The following is a 22,380-nucleotide window of genomic DNA, read 5'->3' as shown; positions in this document are numbered from 1 at the left end:
ACCGCCACTCAGACCGGCCACTGCACAGGACAGGCCAGAGCGCCCAGAGGCTCCCCTCCCTTTCCCACCTGCCTCCCCAGCACTGAGTCAGTTCCTGGGGTGCCCAGCGTGGCTTCAGGGCTTAGATCACCCCAGAAGTAACACCTGGCACTGACCTGACCTGACCTTAGGAGCCAACGGGGACTCGAGTTTAGGGTGAGAGGGTGTCATCCCGCTCCCACACCCAGGACCCCAGGAACAGCGAGTATGATGGGCACACGCAGGGCGTGGCGTGTGTGTCCTCCCAACAGTCAGTCGTGCTGGTGTGTGCGGCCCTCAGGCCGGTCCTCACGTGCCAACACAAGCAGGCCGCAGGGAGCTCAGTAAGGCACAAGTGCCACCTTGCTCCCTGCCGCCAGTCACTGGCACTGGAGGAGCTCGGGACGCGAGCAGACACCCCTCCGGGCTGGCTGTGGGGTAAGGCAGCCGTGCACTGCCCACGGAAAGGCCCTTCAGGTGTCATTTAACCGTGTCTTTGCTAGGTGACGTCCTCTGCCTCTGAGGAGCTCCGGAGTTTCCGGGATGCTGCGAGGTCTGCAAATGGGTCGGGACCCACAGGGCTGGAAGACCTCGGCGGTCAGCCCCCGCCCGCCCTGCCGCCCCCAGCCCCTCCGGCTGCCCCGACTCTCTCCACATCCAGGACAGTGTCCAGGTCCAGCTCAGGCCCCCTCGACAACCCGGTGGACGCCAGGCAGGCTTTGATGGACGCCATCCGCTCAGGCACCGGGGCCGCCAGGTTGAGAAAGGTGACGGACGAGGGGCTGTGTGTGAGCCTCTGTGGGGTGACAGGGAGGTGGAGGAGGGCCACGCGCCTATAGGTGGGACCACCAGGCACGAGGCAGCAGCCAGGGAGGAGGGTTGGCAGCAGTGCGTCCTGGACCACACTGACCGGAGGGGCCATGTACGCCCTCAGCCGGGTGGGGAGGTCAGCCCAGATTAGCTCCTGGGGTTCTGGGGGGCTCACCTCCCTGCTGGCCCCTGAGCACACGTGCACCACCTACCCTGATGGGTCCAGGGACAGGCTGACCAGGAACCTGTGCTGTGTCCTGCAGAGCACGTGTCACACTCGGGGTGAGAGTATAATTTCTTTCTTTCATTTCCCTCCCTGGCATCGTGTTTGAAAATGATTGGGTTTGAAGTCCGTGAGGCAGAACACACACTGCGTGGACTTTGCTGGGCTGCTCACCTGCCTGGGTCCCTGACAGCCATAGGATTTGTGGCCCCCACGATGACAGTCCCAAGTTAAAGGGGTACTTGGGCCGACGGCTTCTGAGAGCTGTTTCCACTCCAGACCAGTCCGTAACTTGCAGTGGGTCTGGGGAGTTTTGCTGGTACAGGAGGCGAGCAGTAGGTCTTCTCCTCTGAGAGATTGTTTCCAGATACTACACGCGTAGCCACATGCGCAGGAGGGCTCACTGCTAAGGGTCCTCATTTTCCATACAAAGTGCACAAGTAACTGGGACTCAGACAGGTCAGTGTGGGTACAGACAGGACCTGGAAGCAGGTGACCCCTGCTGTGTGCTCTGAAGGGGGCGGGGGCCCCAGGACGGTGGGCCAGGTTCACGTAGGGCTGGCAGCACTGCTCAGAATAAAAAGGCAGCTTGCATTCCTGTTCCCCTCAGGAGCCAGTGGCAGCAGAGGACAGGGGAAGAGGCCCTCCCTCCTCAGGCGGCATGGCCCCCAGGGGCAGTACCCACTGCAGCCACAGGTGCCCAGAGGGGCTTCCTGCGCAGGAACGGCCTGCACGCCCACTGACCAGAGCTTCCACAGGGCCCCTGCCATGGCTCTCGGGCCCCCAGAGCTTGCCCCGTGTGACAGTGAGGAGCAGTGGCATGTGCACCTCAGTAGGACCCGAGACATCACGTAGCTCGGACGCTGGCCATTATCACCGAGCGCATAGCCCCACCCCCACCTCGGGACGCTGGAGAGGGGAAGTGTCCTTAACCAAATGGCACTGGGCAGGGGCAGGCTTCACACTCCCCCTCCGGAGGGGAGGGCAGTTAAAAATTGTGGAGGGCTTGTGGGTTTTCTTTCTTTCGTTTTAATTATTTTTGTTATTTCTATGGAATGTATGTGTTGATGAACTTATATAGTTATATTATGTAAAATGAGGGAGAGTGAAGAAATTGGGGTGAATGGCTAAGTGAGGGTCCTGGAAGTGAGAGCGCGTGACTTCTGCTGGACACACATCTGTACCTTCAGCCTCGAGACACGTCTCCTCCAGACGCGTCCAAATCTCGGGCTGAAAGTGCCAATCTTTCAAAAGTCGTCCTCGCAGAGTCTAAGTGACATGGGCAGGGATCTGCCCTCATAGCCCCGCTGGCCCCCAAGGATGTTTCTTAGTTTCTCAAACAGGGTTTTTCTCAAAGTAAAATGCACAGGACATCTAGATCCGGACTCGGACTTTCTGGGGCTTTGAGCCTATAAACCTCAGTTTTCAAGTATTTCCCAAAGGGCTCTACACGCAGGTTTGCCAGTGGGGCTTTCGGTGTCCTCTGAGTAACACTGAATGCAGTGTGGAAAGCCTGTGGCCACACACTGCACTCGTCTCTGACATACAGTCACCTCGCTGACGGGCTTTGGATCTTTTCAAAATAGACACCGCTCTCTCCACCTTGCAGGAGTCGTCAGAAGCAGGGGCCCAGAGAGGTCAGCAGCTTGCCTAAGGCCACACAGCTGGGAAGTGCCTGACCACTTCCACTTTACACCCCAGGAGTTCTCTCTCTGAGATGCTCTCCTGTGCCTTCCAGAAAGAATGAAAAGAAAAAAAAAAGAAAACAAAAAAAAAGGAACAAAGGAAGCTGTGCTTTGAGAAAGAAAGTGGGGAGAAAAGCTGGGAGAGTGGGGTGGGCAGAGAGAGAAGGGCCAGCTGGGCATTTGGTGATGACGCAGAAGGGAGTGTGTGCAGCTGCGTTGCCAGGCGGGCAGCACGAGAGCTGGGCGTGTCTGGGAAAGGTCCTTGTGGCCATAAAGTTCTGGCTGGGGCCCAAGGCCAGGCGGCTGTTTGTCACAATCTCAGCTTTCGTTCAGCTGCCACAAGTGGCATTTGAAAGCCCACGTTTTGATTGTTTGTTGGATTAGTCTGAGTGTTGTGACCTGCCTTCTCCATCCTGGAAAGGCCAGGGCAGTAAATATTTACATGGCACATCTGAGCTTTTCATGCCTGAACAGTTTACAAGATGCCCTTGGACTAAAGGCCAGGTCTGAGTGACCAGGAGGAGTGTGACAGAGGAGACCATGCCCTTTACTCTTTATCACTGCTCTACTCAGATGCATGTTAACGGGTACCTGGGGCTGACGACCGGACAGTGTCACTGCTGTGCCCAGTGGCCCGGAACTTGTCCCCCTCACACTCTGCATCTCAGAATCACGGAAAACCTGCTGAAGGAAATGTGGCAGCATTTTCCAGCAGCCCCAGGTCAGCTGCTGTCGGGGACACACGGGTGTGGCTGGGCCAAGCTGGCTTCCCCTGGAACCAATGATTTCTTCTCCTGGAGGTGTGTCCCTGACTTCATTTTCTAGTGGCTTGCCATCCTAGTTGGTGTGGAGCGGACCTGTGGCACAGGGCACCCGTGCAGTTCAGGCAGCAGGGCCGGCTGCTTTTTTCTAAGACGCCTGCTCAGATGGCACTTGTCTGCAAGGCGTGGGCCATGGAGATTTCTGCTGGCTTTGCACAAATGTGCTCAGTGTATATTATGGCACTTGAACCTCTAAGGCAAGGGTGTCCAAACTGCGGCCCGCGGGCCAACTGCGGCCCACGATCCATTGTTTAATTGGCCCACAGCAAATTCCAAAAATATATTTAGTTTACTTAAATAAACCAGGTGAGGCAATACGTACTTCACCTCAAGTGAGTGGCCCGGCTGTTTGTGTATTTTACCACGTATGGCCCTTGGTGAAAAACGTTGAAAAAAGTTTGGACACCCCTGCTCTAAGGTGTCTGAAGTTTAAAGAGAAATGCATGGAGCCTATTTGAAAAGATAACTTACATGCTCTTTAAAAATAAGCTCATCTGTGTTTCCCACCTTTGGGGGCCCCTCTGGGTCTCTTAGCCGTGTTGGCTGCTGTTGTACCCACGTCGCAGATTGTCCCCTGCCTCTGGCTGCATGTTCAGAGCCCCCTTTGGACACCTCTTCCTCTGCCCAAGCCGGCACTTGGGCCCAGGACCTAGTCCTACGACCTTCTCTCTCCCAAATCTGCTCACTCTCCCTGGGGCAGCCCCATCGCCGTCCAGACTCCGCTGCCCCCACTTCTGTCTCCATCCCAGGCGTCGCCTGTGCATCCAGTGCGTTTCCAGTCATCGTGTGTATGCCACACGCTGAAACTCAGTAGGTTCAGAGTTGGGTCATGTCCCTCAACACCCCTTCTCGTCCTGCGTTTCGTTTCTCAGCTGGGTGTGGAGGAGGCTGATGGAGCTGGGAGGCTGGGGGGCTGGCATGCTCGTCAAGACAAAAGGCAGGTTGGGCTGTGAGGGCCAGCAGTGTGGGACCACGTTCTGGTCATGTGAGCCTGCGGGGGTGCTCCTTGCGAGTATTTGATCAGGTGCAAGTTACCCTCTCTGAACCTGCGTTTCCTCATCCTTACGTTGGAGGCAATACCCGCAATGAGAACAACACACTAGCAAATCGCTTATGTGGTTGAGCTGAGGTGTTAATGAGATGAGACTTGTCCAGTGCTGGAAATGGTGCCGTACGTGCAGTGAGCACACACAAAATATCCGGGTGGTGCTTGTTAGTGTTTAAAGAAATCTCTTTGTGTCCATGGATATTCGCTGTGATGACACACTGAGAAGCAGGACGGGAGGCCTGGGCATGACACCGTTCATTTTAGAACACGTTGAGTGCCATGAGAATGCCCACGTTCTTCCACACAAATCTGTCCCTTTTTAAAAAGATGCTGTCAACCTTCGCCCTTAGAGGCACAAAAATAGTCCCTCAAAATTCTGCCAATCAAATTGTCCGCAGATGAGCTATTGCAGAAGGTGTGGGGCAGAAGGAAGGGGAAGTCTGAGCTTTCGCCTCCCATTGGAACAGTCACGTGTGAGGTCGTTCCTGCCATAGACACTCAGCAGCCCGAACGTTATACACCCGGGATGTAGTGGTGAGCCTGTCGTGGTCCCCCAGGAGCCCCACACCAGCGGTGGGGCGACGAGGCTGTTGGGACAGCGTGGCAGGCAGGCTGGGGTGTCTGAGAGCATGGCCAAGTGGCTGTGATCTGATTGGCCGGCTGAGGACATGGAACAGGAGAGCCTTTCGGGGTGTGCGAATGAATGCTCGTTCTTGAAGAAGGATGAGTCGTGTCCCAGCAGAGAAGCACCACAGCTAGAGGCCACCGGGCAAGTAGGACAGAGGCAGGGCTGGAGCTGGGGCACCTGCCGGGCGCCTGACGGCTCTGGGAGAACGCTGGGTTCTACAGCTGCGTCGTGCACGCCCCAAGGGTTCCATGTTTTCTCTCCTGAGCAACAGTGAGACCTTGACAGCCTTTAAGCATGTTTGTGCCTCTGAGTTTTCTCTTTGGAGCTACGAGTTGAATGGGGACCAGTGTAAAACGTTGGCATGTTGGGAGAGTTTTACACTGCCAACTCTTAGCACGCGGGCATCTGCGCCTTGCCTTCCTGACGGACCCTGAGTAACTGGGGCTCTTTCTTCGCTGCAGGTGCCCCTGCTTGTGTGACCGCACAGTAAGAGCAGAGCGCGGCCGAGACCCACCTGTCGGACGCCCACAGTCACCGCGGGAGCACGCCCCAAGCGAGGGCCTCAGGATTCGCTGTGCTTCCTCGTCTGCAGGCCAAACCTCGTCGTTGATTTCCGTCCTGTATAATGGCTCACGGGAGGGGAGCACCGCTCTGCTGCGTGGCTGTGTGCCAAGGAAATGTGTCTTGCCTCTGAATATTTAAAGTTGCCAATAAATGACTCTGTTGGCAGGTTGATGGGGATATAAACGCTGGAGCCCAGCACGACACTTAATTATACAGATGGGTGAAGTGCAAAGAATTATGCCTTAGACCAATGTTTGGACCTTCGAGAGTTTTTTTGTTGTTGTTGTTTTTAACCACATGTCAATGCTTAAAACCATCTAGTTGTTTAACGTCTTTTGAGTTCTAGGGGAAAAAGATCTAAACCAATTGAAACAAGCTGAATGTAACATCCTACGTGGGTAGTAAGAAAAAAAGTCAAGGCTTTTCAACGGTGACGTTGTAGAGTAATGAAACTGCGAGTTCTTATTCCTCAGCAATTTGGGAGACAAAGCTCGTGGAGGGGCCACACGATGATCGGAGCAGCTGAGGTGTAAAACTCTGCGGTGACACCCAGAATGAGAATCACATGAGCACTGTGGACGGGGCAGCTCTGAGTTCTGCAGCAGCAGCGGGGCTGAGATCAGGACGGCAGTGGCGTGCACGGCCAGTGCCCACCTGGACAGTTGTCCCCCACGGGCTGTGAAGTAGACCGGACCTCCCTCAGGAGGGCTGTGTATGGAGCCTGGTGACCTCCCTGGGCGCCTTGGAAACCCTGCATGGGGCCAGGAGCCGGGATGCTGGTGTCTGCATGTCCCTGAGGTGGACCCAAGATTGTGCTAAAATTTCATGATTTGAGAAAAAAATCTGGACAGTTGCCCAACAGATCAGTGGTCTCCCGTGTGCCCTATGGCAGTCTTCCTATAGCGCATGGCACGCAGTCACCAGTATTTTTAATAAAGGGTGACTGCAGCCGTGCTTTTTCACATCTCTCCCTAAAACATACCGTTATATTGAAAAACAGCTCCTTAAGAGGTTAGTAGACATCAAGAAGAGTTCATGAGATAAAATCTCTGTCTTAAGGATACGACAGACAGGGTGGGGTCAGCTGAATGTCCCGGGCCACTTCCGATCCGGACGCCAGTGGTGTGGAAACCTGGCTCCGCAATGTCTCATTGCCGTCACCCACCTCCCCTGGGGTGGTGAGAGCACCCAGCCAATCACCCCAAAGCCACGCTGTCTCTACTAGTTGCCTTTTCGTGCCACAAATAAAAACACTGAAATTGTAGCCATGGTGTCAATTTTATGACTTCAGACCATAGTTTATTAGGAGATCCTGTCCCCAAAATAGAAAGGAGAAATTTTTTTTTCAATCAACAAATATTTATGGCTGCTGTGGGAAAATCTGGGTTGACGCTCACAGTGGTGACCCCCAAATCTGGCTCTCTCCCGATTGCACCGCAGCAGATGATATAAAGCCAAGAGGAAATGATCCTGTCTCAGGAGACTGAGACACGAAGCATTTTTAGTGTCATCGTAGACAGGAAATGTACCCTTCTTCTCCCTGGGCTCCAGGGCTGGGAAAGGTCCCCTAATTAGTAAGGCATACCATGTACAGTGTCTGTGGGCCTGAGGTGACAGGTCTGGGTACGGGGACACGGGGGCTCTGCTGTCAGAACTCTACAGCCGGGGATCTCGCTCGACACAGCTGCAACCCTGTCCTGTGACCTGGTGTCACTTCAGCATCCAGCAAACAGTGTGGGTCCTGTGGGAGATCTCATCCTTCCTACTTTTTTGGGTGGCCTTGTAAGCAGGGAGGTCCCCACTGCTAATAAATAAGACTTAGAAACCAGCAAGGCCCCATGCGATTTCCTGGTGAGCAACTGCGTGACCTAATCTGAACATTTCCTGGTCCCAAGGGCAAAACACCAGGAGGGTTCATGCAGAAAGTCTCGTTAGGGGACAGAGCGGGAAGCTGACTTGGAGGCGTCTTCTAAGGGTTCCTGGGCTCCCCCAGTCCCACCGGGGCTCAGCTTCCTGATGAGGAGTTCTGGCTCGGCTCTCCCAGACATGGCGGCTCTGAGTCCCCTGCCACCTGAGCCCTGTCTGATAGGAGATGAGAGGGGCGCCCTGGGGAGGGGCGAGACAAGCCCAGTACGCCCACTTGCTCCCCAGTAGAGATGCAGCTGCTGTAAGAGCCGTCGGCGATGCTTATAAGCTCCTCTTGCAGAGAGGATAGTGAAGATCAGAAGACATGACTTCTCAAGGTGACCCAGCTGGCGCGAGTCTGAGTGAGGCCCAGGAGGCTCCAGGGCTGGGGCTGTCCCAGTGCCCTGAGGTCCCCAGGCAGCAGAACCAGATGTGGGGCCACGAGGGGACGCGGCAGCGGGTTCCCGGGTGGGCTCCTTGTCACACCACATCTGGAACATCTTTCCTGACATAGATTCCCCAGACCACTGGCTCTCAAGGGGAAAGTGGTCACATTCCCAAGCTGGGAGGGTTTATTTATTTTCTCTTCTCTATTTCCTCGCTTTCACCAGATTTTCTTTATTAAGCAAGTGCTAATTTGATCATTTAAAACATAGGCATGGACTCACTGTGTGTGAGTCCAAGCCTGCCTGGGTGAGGGGCACGGCTCTCGGGTAAACAGTGTCCAAGTGCCGCTGGCTCCCCTGTCCCTGGTCCCGTGACGTTGAGAGTCAGTTCTGACTCGACTCCAGCTTGCCTCCGACGCCCTGGGAATCTCCATCTTCCCTGTGGCAGCGTGGCTGTCAGCCCATGGCCCTGTTTTCCATGGGCTCCCGCCTGAGAGGGGCGACCGTTCTGAGGACTTGTCCCATCAGGGTGGCAGTTTCAGCTCTGGGAACTGCCGACCGGTGGGAACGGTGGGAACTCCACACCCGCATCTCAATCATCGCTCTGGTTTCAGGTTCGGCCCACAGGACAGGTACTGCCAAGAGGCATGTTGCAGGGTGGTTTGAACATGACGCTGGAGTCAGAAAGACCAGCTGCGATCCTGGCTGCCACACAGTGCCCAGGCCACGTGACCAGGACAGCGATCTAGCCTCTGAGTTTCCTCATCTACAACGGGAGCAAAAGGGCAGCAAGGACATCGTAAGGTCGTGAGTGCTAAAGAAGACACACGTGCACTTAGCAGGGAGCCTGCATGTAGGAGGCCCCCAGTAGACGGTAACCGTTATTACAAGGAAGCTCAAGTATTTGATTCAGGCTGTTTGGCACAGAGTTGAGAACACTGGTCTGAAAAGACGAGCCGTAAGTCCTAGTCTAAACTACAGCGGGTGGGGGCGGGGGCCAGTCTCCCCTGCTCCATGAGCTTTGGTCTCTTCATCTGTAAAGTGAAGGATTTGGACTTAGTGAGTCTAGACGCCCGCTATTCTGGAATTGTGTGTTTCAGGCAGAAAGATCTCTCTGTTGCTTGTGTCAGCCAGAGTCCAAGAAAAAGCCCCACAGAGATGGCTGATTTGAGGAAAACTTAATACCAGGGTGGGCAGGGGTCAAGGACAGTGGCAAGCCCAGGGCCACCATGGGGAGGGTCTTACCCAGCCCTCAGTCGGGAAGGGCAAGGCCAGGAACAGACACTGCAAACTGGCAAGGGTTCTAGAGGTGGCGGAGGACAGAAGATGTGACCTCGGAGAGAGAAGTACAGCTACTGCCAGACTGTGGCCTGGCACAGACAATAAACACCCCAAACTCTCTCTTCTGCCCTGCTGTCTCTTCCAGTGCTTCCCATGGTCCACACCCAGCCAGAACTCACAGGACAGGGAGCTCGGTGCAATCCACAATGGCCAGCCTCCCAGGGTGAAGACCGTGAGGTGGGAAAGACAGAAAACGTTCTGGAAGGGCGAACGGAATAGCCCAGTGCCTGATGAGGAAAAGGCAAAGGAGACAAAAGCTCAGTCCATCATCACAACAGCGGTGTCTGAAAGCACAGATGCCTGTGGTGGGTGGACACCACCACTGACCATCTGGCTTCTGTGGGACGGTCGGTCTTCCAGGTGACACAGGGTGTAATGTTCTCTGCACCGATGGCAGGTTTGCAGTCCCCCATTTCTGCTTACGTTATTATGACAGAGGAAATGTGCATCCACTGCTCTTGTTTACCACAAGTTAATCATTCGTTAATTTCCCTTCCCAAATCATGCACGTGGCCAAGAAGCCCAAAGCTGCTCCCAGCTTTCCGTGTAATGAATGAGCTTGTCTGATTGCAAGGATAAAAAGTCAGTCTCGTATTTTCATCATTATGATTTAGCAAGCTACTTTATTCCTGTCTCTTACGGCCCTGAAATGAGCCAACTCCCAGGGGAAAAAACATTTAAGAAATTGGACAATATTGATGAATTATAGAATAACTGCAAAGGGTGATTCACTAGTAATGTGGAATTTCCAGGGACCCAAAAATGGCACAAGCTGGAAGATGCCAGCAGTATGAGTTAGGTACCGAGAATTTCCAGTTAGTAATTGCATGGCCATGTGGCCAATACATCAGCTTTGGAACTCTTAGGAGATTTCCAGAACGAAGAGAGAAGAGCACAGGTCTTGAGCAGACTTAGACATGAACGGGCATCAGTAGGGCTGTATGTTCCTCTCCTTAAATTCTGGCGGCCACTGGGCTATGTGCTGGAGAACCAGTGAGAGCAGGGCCCAGCCCCTCCCATAAGGAGATCTCTGTTTGTGGGGCAGGGAGGGGGTGCAGACAAGTGGTGGGGCGCGTCACAAGTGCAGGGTGCTGCGGACACGTAGAATATAGGCCCCAAACCCCAGCTAGGGGTGTCCAGAAGCTTCTTGGAGGTGACACCTGAGTTGATGACCAAAGAATGAGGAGTTAGCCGTGGGTTCTAGACCGAGAGAAAGGGTGCAGTAAAGCCAGAGCAAAACGGAGCGAGGTGGACATTTCTGAGGAAAACCGTGGAAGGTTCTGGAGCTTTCTAAGCTGCAGCGTGGACGTCATCCCGGGGTCCATCAGGAGTCACTGGAGAGTCTGTCAGGAGGAGCAACGTAGAAACATCCCTCTGTCTACAGAATGGTTGATGGCTCAGAAAGGAGCAAGGGGAGGAAGTAAAGTCAGTAGGAAGTCAGCTCTAGCCATCGAAGTGCAGGGAGTGGGAGAGGGGTGAGGGCTGGCAGTTTGCCTGGGGGAAGCTCGGAGGGTTTTCTTGGCGACCGCAAGATCCAGCTCATACGGAGAGTTCCAGAAAGTATCAGAAACTGCAAACAGGCACAAGGCCACCAAGACGTCCCGTATGTGACCAGTGAAGGAATCAAGCCTCAGTAACCAGGTGTGGTGAGTAAAATACGTTAAACCGGGGACACTACCTTTCCCATCATTTATGTGTAATTGATGCAATTGTAGGTTGCACTGTGCTTTCTCTAATTGCAAGGGTATTTTTGTTTGTTTGGTTTTGTTTGTAATTGTACCTATGATGAGAGAACCTTTTCTGCATTCCCAAAGCTAGCTAAGCCTGGGCCTAGGTAGTGCAGCTACCTGTGTTACCTTTTGCCACACCGTCCATCACGTGAGCCAGAAATCCAGGAGGGGCGGTCAGAGCTATAAGGGAAGTATATGCTGCTTTGGGATATTACGCTGGTTAGTTTTAAGAAGCAAAAGACGCAGGAAAAACCTTTGCCCGTCTCTCTACCTGCCTAAGAGAATTTAGACAGAGGACCTGCTCCAGAAGGGAGGGACCGTCACAGGTAAGCGTGTTTAACATGAACGAGGTGAGAGTCAGGGAGGACCCACCGAGGCCCCTCGGGTCAGAGTCCTCTCTGTGTCTCATTGTTAAAGATGCCCCAGCAAACATTGATTCACCAAACATCTCCTTTCCATCTCCATGTCAATTGCCTCCCTGCCCTTTCAAGTCCCAACCCTCCCTTAGATCCAGATGGCACATACGCCTGCCCTGCCTGTATGTCACCAGGCCTCAGGTGCTTATGCACCCCAGATGTGTACACACAGTAAAGGGGCTCATTTTCTCCCACTAATCTGTCTCATGTTAGCTCATTTCTTAGCCCAGCCAGCAGAACATAGACAGGTGGGACTAAATTCTTTGTGCCCCCACAACATGCGTCTCTCCTACTGGCTGACTCCCAGAGGTCTCGAGGGCCGTGACAGGCAGATGTACCTTCCAGAAATGGAGAGGTTTCACCAGTGACCTCAAGTCTGGGGTCTGAACTCCCAGACAGGACAGTAAACACCCAGGGGTCAGGATGACGTGGGCACCCCGAATAAGCTCTGGGAGATGGAACATCAGGGCACCCGTGAAGCTCTTGAGGTCACTGCTATGGGCTAAATTGTAGCCCCTTAAATTCATATGTCGAAGAGCTGACCTTACCCAGGAACCAGTGGGTTGGCCCGACAGAGCCCCACGCATCCTGATTCAGCGGATCCAGTAGGAAGCAGACTCGGAAGTCCCTGCTTCCCCAGGGCTGGCGTGGACACAGTTGTGGCCTTTGGTGTTTTCTTGTTACATCTTGTCCCCAGCCAGACCATCATCCTCCTGTTGTCATTGGACAGGCCCCACAGAAGGTTCCAGACTGCCGTCTTCTCCAGGTTGGCAGTTCAATACAGTGGAAGACCTCAGCGAGGCAGATGGGAATGCTCGCAGGATGATTGACATGCCGTGAGCACCCTGCCACTGGCCGGGCAGAAAGGGAGACTGAGAGATGGGGCCACGGGCCGAGACTGCTCCGCCAGTGAGGGGGCTGCTCACAGACGCAGGGGCCTGGCCTAGGGCCGCGGGGTCACCGTGTCCGTCCCCGGGCTCTCCCACAGGCTGCCTGCCTGTGCCACACGCGCCTGCATGTCATCAGGAGGCCACCAGGGCCTCTGAGCTTGTGAGGTGTGCAAGTTCTTTCCTCGCTCACCTGTGTCTTTTCATGAAGAGAGCGAGAAATCGTGTTCTACCTAACGTCAAAATAAAACTCATGAAGTGCTGGCTCTTCAAAGGGATGGCTCAAATACTGTCCTTTAACCCCAATATAAAATGTCCCCCAAATCCCAAGGAAGGGTGTCCTCTACTTCAGGAGTCACTGTCTATACGGCAGAGGCAGAAGAGGCCAGCTCCAGCCGTGGGGGTGGATGAGCAGGGGCTGGGCAAGCTCACCCGTTTCCACCCCAGCTCCATCGCCCACTGACCACAGGGCTTTGGACAAGCCACAAAAGCCCTTGAACGTGGCTTCCTGACCTATAGGAGTCACTCTCTTGCTTTCTGGCCATTAATCCTCACTTTGCTACACTTGGTGATGCAGGGATCCTCACATCACATTCTGCTGAGTGCCACCTCCCAGCACCTAGGACCCTGGTGAGGACCCAACTCCCCCTGACGTGCACCGAGCCATCGAGCCCGATGCCCAGCCCTCAGAGAGGTGGGCTTGTCCAGCTGTCTGTGTAGTGGCCTCCACGTTCCTCTAGGTGTCACAGAAACGTGAACAGTTGCCATCATGCCGTCACTAAGGAGCACGGTGAGCAGGACAGCTGCAGGGGCCGTTCCCCCCACAGTGGACCCCATGCTGGTGGACAGTGGCCCAAGGCTGTCCTTTGGGCAAGGCCATTCTGCCGTCTGCTGATCTGCCAGCCTCACTCGGGCCACTGCCTCCGTGGCCCACTGCTCGCACCTGCACCATCTGCCTCCACTGATGCAGGTTACGGGGACGTCGTGCACTGAACGTTCCGGGTTTGCCCAGTGTCTGTCTGCTTCGACATTTGATCATGTTATCTGGACAAGGCAAGTGGCAAAGCTCTCACACTGTGTGAGACAGTCCTGGTCGGTGTGAGGAGGCGGGAGAGGGCATGTGTGTGCGAGTGTGTGTGTGCGTGTGTGTGTATGTGTGTGCATATGTGTGTGTGCATATGTGTGCGTGTGCCTGTGTGTGTGTGTGGTGGGGGTGAAGAGACCCGCCTGCTGCCAGGAGCTAGCCTGCAGAGGTATCCAGAGGTAGGCGGGGTCTTCTCGGGGTTCCCTCAGCCAAGGATCTAACTTCACACAGCTCTCACTCTGCAGGTTTCCTGCTCCTACTTGAAAACCCTCTTGTGTCCAGGCCTTGACTTCCCAGCCCTGCAGGCGGCAGGGAGAGATGCCTATCTCCTCACCACCGTGCTGCACAGTGGGAAGCCTTCAGCACCGCTTCGCTCTGGCACCAGACAGTTGCTTTTTACAAGAATTAACCCACCCATCTGCCTTCCAGTTTGCAGAAAGTTTCCCCCCACACACACACACACACACATGCTGCCAGGAAAGGATGTGTGGCCAAGCAAGCTTACTGGTAATTAACATGTCATGGCACCTATCACGAAGAATGCCTGGAACACTTGGCAAACAGCTGCACAGAGTTTCACAACCAGGAGCAGGTGCCAGCCCTGCTTCTAGCAGCAGGCAGGTACTGTGGCATCTGCATCAGCACCGCCATTGCCAGCACGCGCGGGTGACTCTCTCTGCATGCAGGTGACTTCTGATTGCTTAACAGGACCCTTTTTAAATAGTGGAAGTCTGCACAGGCTTTGGGGATTATCAAAGTACAAACAGTAGGAAGCAGGGAAGGGGTGGGGGTGGGGCTTTGTTCAGCTGGCATCTTCTCAGGCTGGCTTGGCCATGTGGACACGGGGAGTCTTTGGTGGGACTAGATTAAGAATCAAGCAACAGACAAACCCCAGTGCTGGCTTTAATTCCTGCCACAGAAACAGTTCCATTCAGCAGGAGGAGCGAGGCTCACGGCATCCCAGTTTGAAGGACAGTGTGGCCGCTCCTCCTGGAAACCACTCTCTGTGGAAGGGCCTCCATGCATTGCTTCTTTCATCTTCAGTGTCTACTGGAGACGAGTGGGCGGTGATATGGTCCCATTTTGTAGACGAGGAAACAGGGAGGCATAAACACTGCCCATAACCGTTCCCCGAGGAAGAGGCCAAGCCGGACGCAGCCCCAGTCTACCCAACTGTACAGCCTGTGTGTGTCATTGTGAGGACACTGTTTGGAAGTCGCACTCCTGCCCATAACTCCCATAGGGCGAGAGTTTTACCTTCAGAGAAGGGCCGTTGGCCATCAGCACTGATTTCCTAACTGGGAAAAATTGTTTGCCACACAGGAGATTCTAAACATTCTCATCGAGGAATAAGTTCATAATGAGAATTAAGGTTTTCCAGACTCTCACATTTTGACTCCTCACATATATAATGCTTCTTGGTTTCCAGATGGCCTGGGATGCCACTTTATTCCCTCTTAATTCCAAGACATTTTCAGGACACTGCTCTTAAAATTCCAAGTGGATAGATCTTGTCTTTTTATTTGTTTTCCTTTTGTTTCCTAATTTCCAGTTTTGTTGCATTGTCATCAACAATGTGGCTGTTTCAATTTCTGCTTTTTGGAGTTTTCTGAGCTTTTCTTTATGGCCTGGGACATGGTAAGTTTTATAAACAGCCCATGGTGTATTCTTCCTCTGCTGTGTAATGTTCTGGAAACATACGTGATGTAAACATATTATTTTATACTCTATATCTTCACTTTTTTGTCTAACAGTTTGGAGTTATATAAGTTTCAGTGCCATTGTAGTAGGTGATTAAAGTTTTATATATTTGGTGGAGTGTCAATTTCACCAACAGAAAAGATGCCACTTTGTCCCATGTAATGTTTTTTGCCTGAATTCTATTCTTCATAGTCACATAACAATTTAAGCTTTATTTTTTAACATTTGCTCTTATATCTTTGCTCATCCCCGTTTTCAACCTGTCTGTGTAATTTAATTTGGGTGTTTTTGTTTTATTATGAACATGGCATTGGAGTATTTTCAAACAAAACTTGTGAGTCTTGTCTCCTGTTTTGTGCATACTTCTAACATTTTTTTAAAAACCTATTGAAAACTATAATTTTTGGTCAGTATCAAGAATTAATCATAGTTGATTATTTCCTCCCCCTTCAAGCAAAATAAGAATCTTAACACATTTTTCCCTCCAGTGTCTTGTTGCAATTGCCTAAAGTTTTCATGACTTAAAGTTTTCTACGTTTCCTTAAGAATTATTTTTTAAATCATTTTTGTGTCAGTCACAGCTGTGTGTGGCCAAAAATTAAATAAATAAACCCCCCACACACACACACACACACGTACACACACAAAGAAACCCCACAACTCTGGCCCATCTGAGCTGAAGTTACCAGGTAGTCCGTTTGTGTCTGGAAAGATGGAGAAGGGGGTGTGGCCCCCACCACTCCCAACATGGTTTCGTAACTGCTTCTAGGTCTTTGTGTCCCCACCTCAATGCCATTTTCTCATCAGGAGTACCTGATTAGCTGACTCCTGGTCACATAACCACACCCCAGGTGGCAGTCTAGCATTCTAGCATTTCCCCCCAGATTACATCCTCAGTACATTTCTTTCACAAAGGATTCATAGCAGGTAACTGTGCCAAATCCTAGCTGTCTGAAATTCTCCTTAAACTGCCCTTGTTCTCTAATTAAGTCTTAGCAGGTTCAGAATTCTCACTGGGGCTGGTCCAGGTGGAGGGATGTAAATATAGAATAATACACCAGGGGCACAGGAGGGCGGTCAGGTGGGGAATGAGCCGTCCCCAGGGCCCTGAGAAGGGGCTCAGCTCTGCTCAGCCTGCGGACACTGCAGAACTTCTGCCTCCTCCTCGAGTCAAACACAGGCACCAACAGGGTCCCTCCCAGCCTGGCGGGCACGCACCCCAGCCCAACTGCCCTCCGCTGCTCGCCCTGCCCTGCGTCCTCCAGGCTCACTGCCTAACATGTTCACGGGCCTATTTGTTTATCGTCTGCCTTCCTCTGTGAGAGCCAGGGGTTTGTCTTGTGTGTTGCAGTGTTCCTGAGGCCTGACCCAGGACGAGCACTCGGTATTTGCTGAATAAGTAAAAGTGTATGATGGACCAACAGCCCGCCAACACCTTCACTTACGGTCGCTGGGCCCAGAGACTGCACACACTACCTCACCTAGCCATCTCAGGGTCTCGGCCTAACACACACGGGGAAGCTGCGTCTCACAGACCTGGATGCTGGCTAAGTGATTGCAGAGCACAGGTTCCACCATCTCTCTTCCCTGCACTGACAGAAGTGCCAGTGCCCTGATGGGTGTCTCCGTGTCTGTGAAAGGAGGGAGGGCAGAGGGCCAGTGAGGGTCAGGCTCCCTGCGTGGCGCTCAGAGCTCGTCCTGTGGCCTGAGACCATCCTGCCCTTGGGTTTAGCTCAGGAAGAGGGATGGAGAGCCGTCAGAACCTGACACACAGCCCACCCAGAAGGCTCAGCCACGCCCCTGCCTCCCTGCAGACCCCACCGGGAGACAGGGAGCTGGGGTCTCGAGCAAACCTTCTCCCCCCATGCTGGGTGTGCCAAGTTCACAGCTGCTGAGCACGTGGCCACATTCTTGACTCCAAACATAAAATAACAGGCAAGCGTTTTGTGCCTTTGTCAAGAGAGGGTACAGGGCTCCCTGAAACAGTTCCCAATCTGGAGGTGCGCTGTCCATAAAACCACAGGGGATATTTGCTTTTGTGTTTTGACTGGCCGCCATCGAGAATATGTAAGCACCTTGATTGTGAGTCGCTGTTGTTCCAGCAGGGTACCCTGAGAGGCCCAGAGAGAGTGGCAGTGACCTGAGAGCCCTGGCTGAGTCCAGGAAGTCTGGTGGTACCCTAAGAAGCCCAGTAAGCCTGACTGTGCCCAGAAGCACTGGTGGGGCCATGAGAAACCCTGGCTGTGTCCCAGGAGACTGATGGTACCCTAAGAAGCCCAGGAAGGCTGGCCGTGCCCAGAAGGACTCATGGTGCCCTGAGAGGCCCTGGCTGTGTCCAGGGAGACTGGTGGTACCCTAAGAAGCCCAGGAAGGCTGGCCGTGCCCAGAAGGACTCGTGGTGCCCTGAGAGGCCCTGGCTGTGTCCAGGGAGACTGGTGGTACCCTAAGAAACCCAGGAAGTCTGTGCCCAGAGGTACTGGTGATGCCCTGAGAAATCCTGGCTGTGCCCAGGCATTCCTGGGTTGTCTTGTGCATCTCGCCCTGGATAAGACGGCAGGTCTATGACACGTTCAGTGACCCCGTGGACTCCCCGGGGGTCCACCCGTCTTCCACTGCCTTCACTCTCCAAAGGTCCCCGTCACAGAGACGTGGACGGCAGTGGTCCCGACGGACACTGGCCTCCAGGACAAACCGTCATGCAGCTCCCAGGCCAGCTTGCCTCACTCCAGGGCCTCCCCTGGCCTTGACCTCGTCCAGGGCGAGACGCACTCATGATTGTGCCACGGCTCCTTGCAACTGCCTGACGTGACCCCATGCAGAGTCCTGTTTCATTTCTGTGGTCCTGGAAACCAGCTGATCTGCGGGGCTCGGGGGCGGGCAGCTGGGGGTACTGCCTTCTGCTGTATGTGAGAACTAGCCTTCAAACCCCTGATTCTTAGACAGGAACGGATGAGCATCCCGACTGACGGGGGGTCAATCTCCCCCATCCCGGGAGAGGACCCAGGCCCACTGGCCAGGGCACTTTGGAAGCTGTGCACTGTGGGCTGACATGATACCTCAGGGCCAGCTTTGAGTCCTGGTGGCCGGTGCCACAAATGGGGCTCGTTTTTATAAACGGTGAAGCTCCGAGGAGTGTTTTGTTGTTGTTGTTAATCAAAAGCTTATCTTCTAAAAGAACTAGTTTATGTTTTATTCTGAAATATGTAATACAAACTCTATGCTACACTTTCTTTCTAGTTCCTGGTGACGAGCAACACCTGTGTGAGGACAGCTCCTTTCTCTCAGCTGTCATTATATAGGTGACAGGCTTGTTATGGACCTTCTGAAATGGGGTGAGCAATCATGTCTTTTTAAATGAAAAACTAAATTGGGTTAATATCCAAAATACATAAAGAACTCATACAACTCAATAGCAAAAAGAACAAATAACACAATTTAAAACTGGGCAAAAGGCCTGAACAGACATTTCTCCAAACACATATACGTGGCCAACAGCTGCATGAAAAGCTGTTTGACATCACTAATCAGGGAAATGCAATCAAAACCACAACGAGATACCGCCTCTCACCTGCCCTTTGTAACAATATGGATGGACGCGTAGGCTTTAGCCTAAGGTAAGTCAGACAGACACAGACCAATACCCTATGGTCTCACTCATATATGGAATCTGAAAACAACAACAACAAACTTACAGAAAAACAAATTAGACTTGGGGTCGCCAGAGGCTGGGGTGGGGGTGGGGAATTATACCTACTAAGGTACAAACTTTCCATTTTAAGACAAATGAGTACTGGGGATGTTACTGTACAAGATGATTAAAAAAAAAAAATTCCAGGTGCGATCCTTGGAGGGGGACGTTGAATTAAATCCCCATTGGAGACTGAGGCTTTGTTTCCGCGGACTCCTTCTTAGGGGCCTGTTTTGCTTTTTTGGTGTTTGGTTATCTCCCCACCAAGCAAAGAAGAACAAAGATGTTAGTAAAATCGTTGATTCTATCTGTAATCAAACAATTGCTTGCACTGTGTGGTTAGAAACAGACAAACCAGGAAAGATGTGAGTCACAGTGACATATATGGGGAATGACAATTGTCTGCATCCAGGACCTACTTCCTGCGCTGCTTTAGTGTGACTTCCCTGCAGCCCCTCCTCCAGGGATTAAGCTTTTGTCAGCATCCTTCACTGCAGGTTCTCCCTACATTTCACACAGGCTCCAACTTTGGGCCATAAACTTCTCCCACCCCAACACACAGACATTGCTTGAGGCCAGTTGTTCTAAACGGGATTTCAGCAAATCAGCTTTTACCACCTGCAGACCTCTGGGGGTCCTCTGCTACCTGTGCAGGGATTTCAGATCTCACTGTGGCTGTGCTCCTTGAGCCCCTTCCCCTCACCTGCAAAGATCTCTAGACCTCAGATGCACCAGTCACAGACAGAGAAGCTTGTGTCTGGCTTAAGGAGTCCATTCTCCTGTGAAAATACCCCCTGGGAGTCATTTACACCTGAGTAAGAATTAGTTGCCCTGAGCTATTCTTTTTTTTTTTTTTACAATAGAAGAATGATTCAACTTTCTTTCTTTTTTTTTTTTTTTAATTTTATTTTATTAAATTTATTGGGGTGACAATTGTTAGTAAAATTACATAGATTTCAGGTGTACAATTCTGTATTACATCATCTATAAATCCCATTGTGTGTTCATCACCCAGAGTCAGTTCTTCCATCACCATATATTCGATCCCCCTTACCCTCATCTCCCACCCCCTACCCCCCACCCCCCTTACCCTCTGGCAAATGAGCTATTCTTTTTAAAAAATTAATTAATTGACATTCAATATTATTTTATATTAATTTCAGGTGTACAGCATAGTGGTTAGACATTTATATAATTTAAGAAATGATCCCCCTGACTAGTCTAGTACCCACCTGGCACTATGCATAGTTCTTACCGTATCATTGACTATATTCCCTATGCTGTACTTTACATCCCCATGACTATTTTGTAACTACCAGTTTGTACTTCTTAGTCCCTTCCCCTTTTTCACCCTGACCCCCAACCCCCCCATCTATCACCCCAACAAATCTAGTACCCATCTGACACCATACACAGTTATTACCATATTATTGACTATGTTCCTCATGCTCTACCCTACATCCCCATGACTACTGTGTAACAACCAGTTTGTACCTCAATCCCTTCCCTTTTTTCACTCACCCCCCAACCCTCCTCTCATCTGGCAACCATCAAAATCTTTTCTGTATCTATGAGTTTGTTTCTGTGTTGTTTGTTTATTTTGTTCTTTAGATTCCACTTGTAAGTGAAATCACATTGCATCTGTCTTTCTCTGTCTGACATACTCCCCTCAACACAATACCCTCAAGGTCCATCCATGCTGCCACAGCTGGCAAGGACCCATTCCCTTCCATGGCCGAGCAATATTCCATTGTGTATATGTACCACGTCCTCTTTGTCCATTCATCCATAAATGGACACCCAGGCTGCCTCCACATCTTGGCCACTGTAAACAATGCTGCAGTGAACATATAGATGCACACGTCTCCTCCAAGTAGGTAGGTTGCTTGCCTCCGTTTCATTTAGTTCTGTCTCTGGAATTTTCTCCTGTTCTTTCATTTGGGATGCATTTCTTTGTTTCCTCATTTTGGCTGTCTCTGTTTTTTTTTCCTATGTGTTAGGTAGAGCTGCTATATCTCCCCATCTTGGCCAGGTGACCTTATGTAGTAGGTGCCCTGTGGGGCCCACGGGTACAGTCTCCCTGGTCACCTGCTCCGGGTGCTCCAGGAGTGTCCCTTGTGTGGATTGTATGTCCCCTCCTGTTATAGCTGAGCCTTGGTTGCTATTGGCACATTAGTGAGTGGGATTGACCTTCAGGCTGATTGGCTGTGGGGTTTAGCTGTGTCCACAGCTTATCGGCTGCTGTGTGGGGGGCTTACCCCACTGACTGGGATTTTCGCCAATGGGCTTTGGTGCCTGTTGAGACCATCCTTTGTGTGTGCTGCTTGTGGGGCTGATTGGGTGGTGCTCTGCTGTGGTCTGAAGGCAACCTCCAAGTATGTTGGTTCTGGGGCCTCTTGTGAGGGGCTCTGGTGCAGGCCCAGGTCATCCATTGACTGTAACCGGCCAGGGACTACATGGTAAGAGCTACAAAATAATGTGCAGTTGTTCGCTGCCTGTACTAAATGGGGAGGCACGAGGGAGAGGCCATGTTGTGAACCAAGGACATTTGCCACCAGCATCGGGCCTGGGGTAGCTCCACAAAAAGCCAGGACACCCCGAGGGCTGCTGCCACCTGCCAGCTCCCTTAAGGTTTAGCCCCTGATAAAGCCTCATGAGGTAGGCAAGTTGGGTGAGGCAGGGTCTCAGGGAGTCACTAGAGTAGGAAGAGATGTGGTCACCAGGTTAACGCAAATTCTGGTTTGGAGCCAGTGCTGAGCCTGGAGCTACTCAGCAAAAGTCTCAGAGCTCACTGAGGCCAGTCGCCACCTGCCTGGGACCCAGGGACTTGATAGTTTTCCCAGGAAGAGTGTAATGCCAGTGGGGCAGGCTGCTCACTGAGAAAATGCCTCTGGCATTGGGGTAGTTGTGTGGGGCGGGGTCCCAGTAGAGCGCACCGGCCAATCAGATTCAGACTTGGCCTGTGGGGGCGGACTCAACTCAGGAAATATGGAGCCCCAGCTTCTGGCTACACAGGAAGAGAACCCTTCACAGGGAGAATGGTGACTGTCCTCCAGCCCTTGCTTTGAAGCCACACACCTCTGGCGGCCCCACGAATGCCTCTGCCACCACTCAAGTTGCTGTCCCGCTGCTGGAGCCCAGGGTAAGTGCCTGCGAGTGAGTCTGTGCGCAGCCGTTTAAGAGGATGCCTGGGTTTTCTGCATCCTTCCATCCCACCTGGATGGTCGGAATCCCCACTGTTTTTCACAGCCAGATGTTGTGGGGGCTCCAGGCTGGGGAGGCCGGGGTGGAGGTGGGTCTCTTGCTACTCGGGGGGGAGCCCCACAGCCGAGATATCCCTCCCGGTTCTCAGCTGCCACAGGTGGGTGTGGGGTCAGCTCGTTTCGCGTCTCCGCCCCTCCTATCAGTCTCGCCGTGGCTGCTTCTTTGTATCCTTAGTTATAAA

The 22,380-nt window shown here is 52.5% G+C and overlaps 1 protein-coding gene across 8 annotated transcripts in view; it reads left to right on the top strand.

The window, feature by feature from the left end:
• Window positions 1-7,061, top strand: part of COBL (cordon-bleu WH2 repeat protein) — a 177,353-nt gene extending 170,292 nt beyond the window's left edge. For 6 of the 8 annotated variants that reach the window (XM_074341030.2, XM_074341036.2, XM_074341033.2 and 3 more), the window contains 2 exons: window positions 522-785; window positions 5,695-5,854. In XM_074341030.2, the coding sequence (XP_074197131.2) occupies window positions 522-785; window positions 5,695-5,712 (282 nt within the window). In that variant the 3' untranslated portion in view covers window positions 5,713-5,854. Of the gene's footprint in view, window positions 1-521; window positions 786-5,694 lie in introns of all 8 variants that reach the window. The other 2 variants (XM_074341038.2, XM_074341031.2) reach the window with 1 other exon arrangement.
• The last annotated feature ends 15,319 nt before the right edge of the window (window positions 7,062-22,380 follow it).

The sequence above is a fragment of the Rhinolophus sinicus genome, chromosome 4 (assembly GCF_057876585.1).
Source record: "Rhinolophus sinicus isolate RSI-liver-muscle chromosome 4, RSI-T2T, whole genome shotgun sequence".
Classification (NCBI taxonomy): Eukaryota; Metazoa; Chordata; class Mammalia; order Chiroptera; family Rhinolophidae; genus Rhinolophus; species Rhinolophus sinicus.
This window is presented reverse-complemented; position numbering and strand designations above follow the sequence as displayed.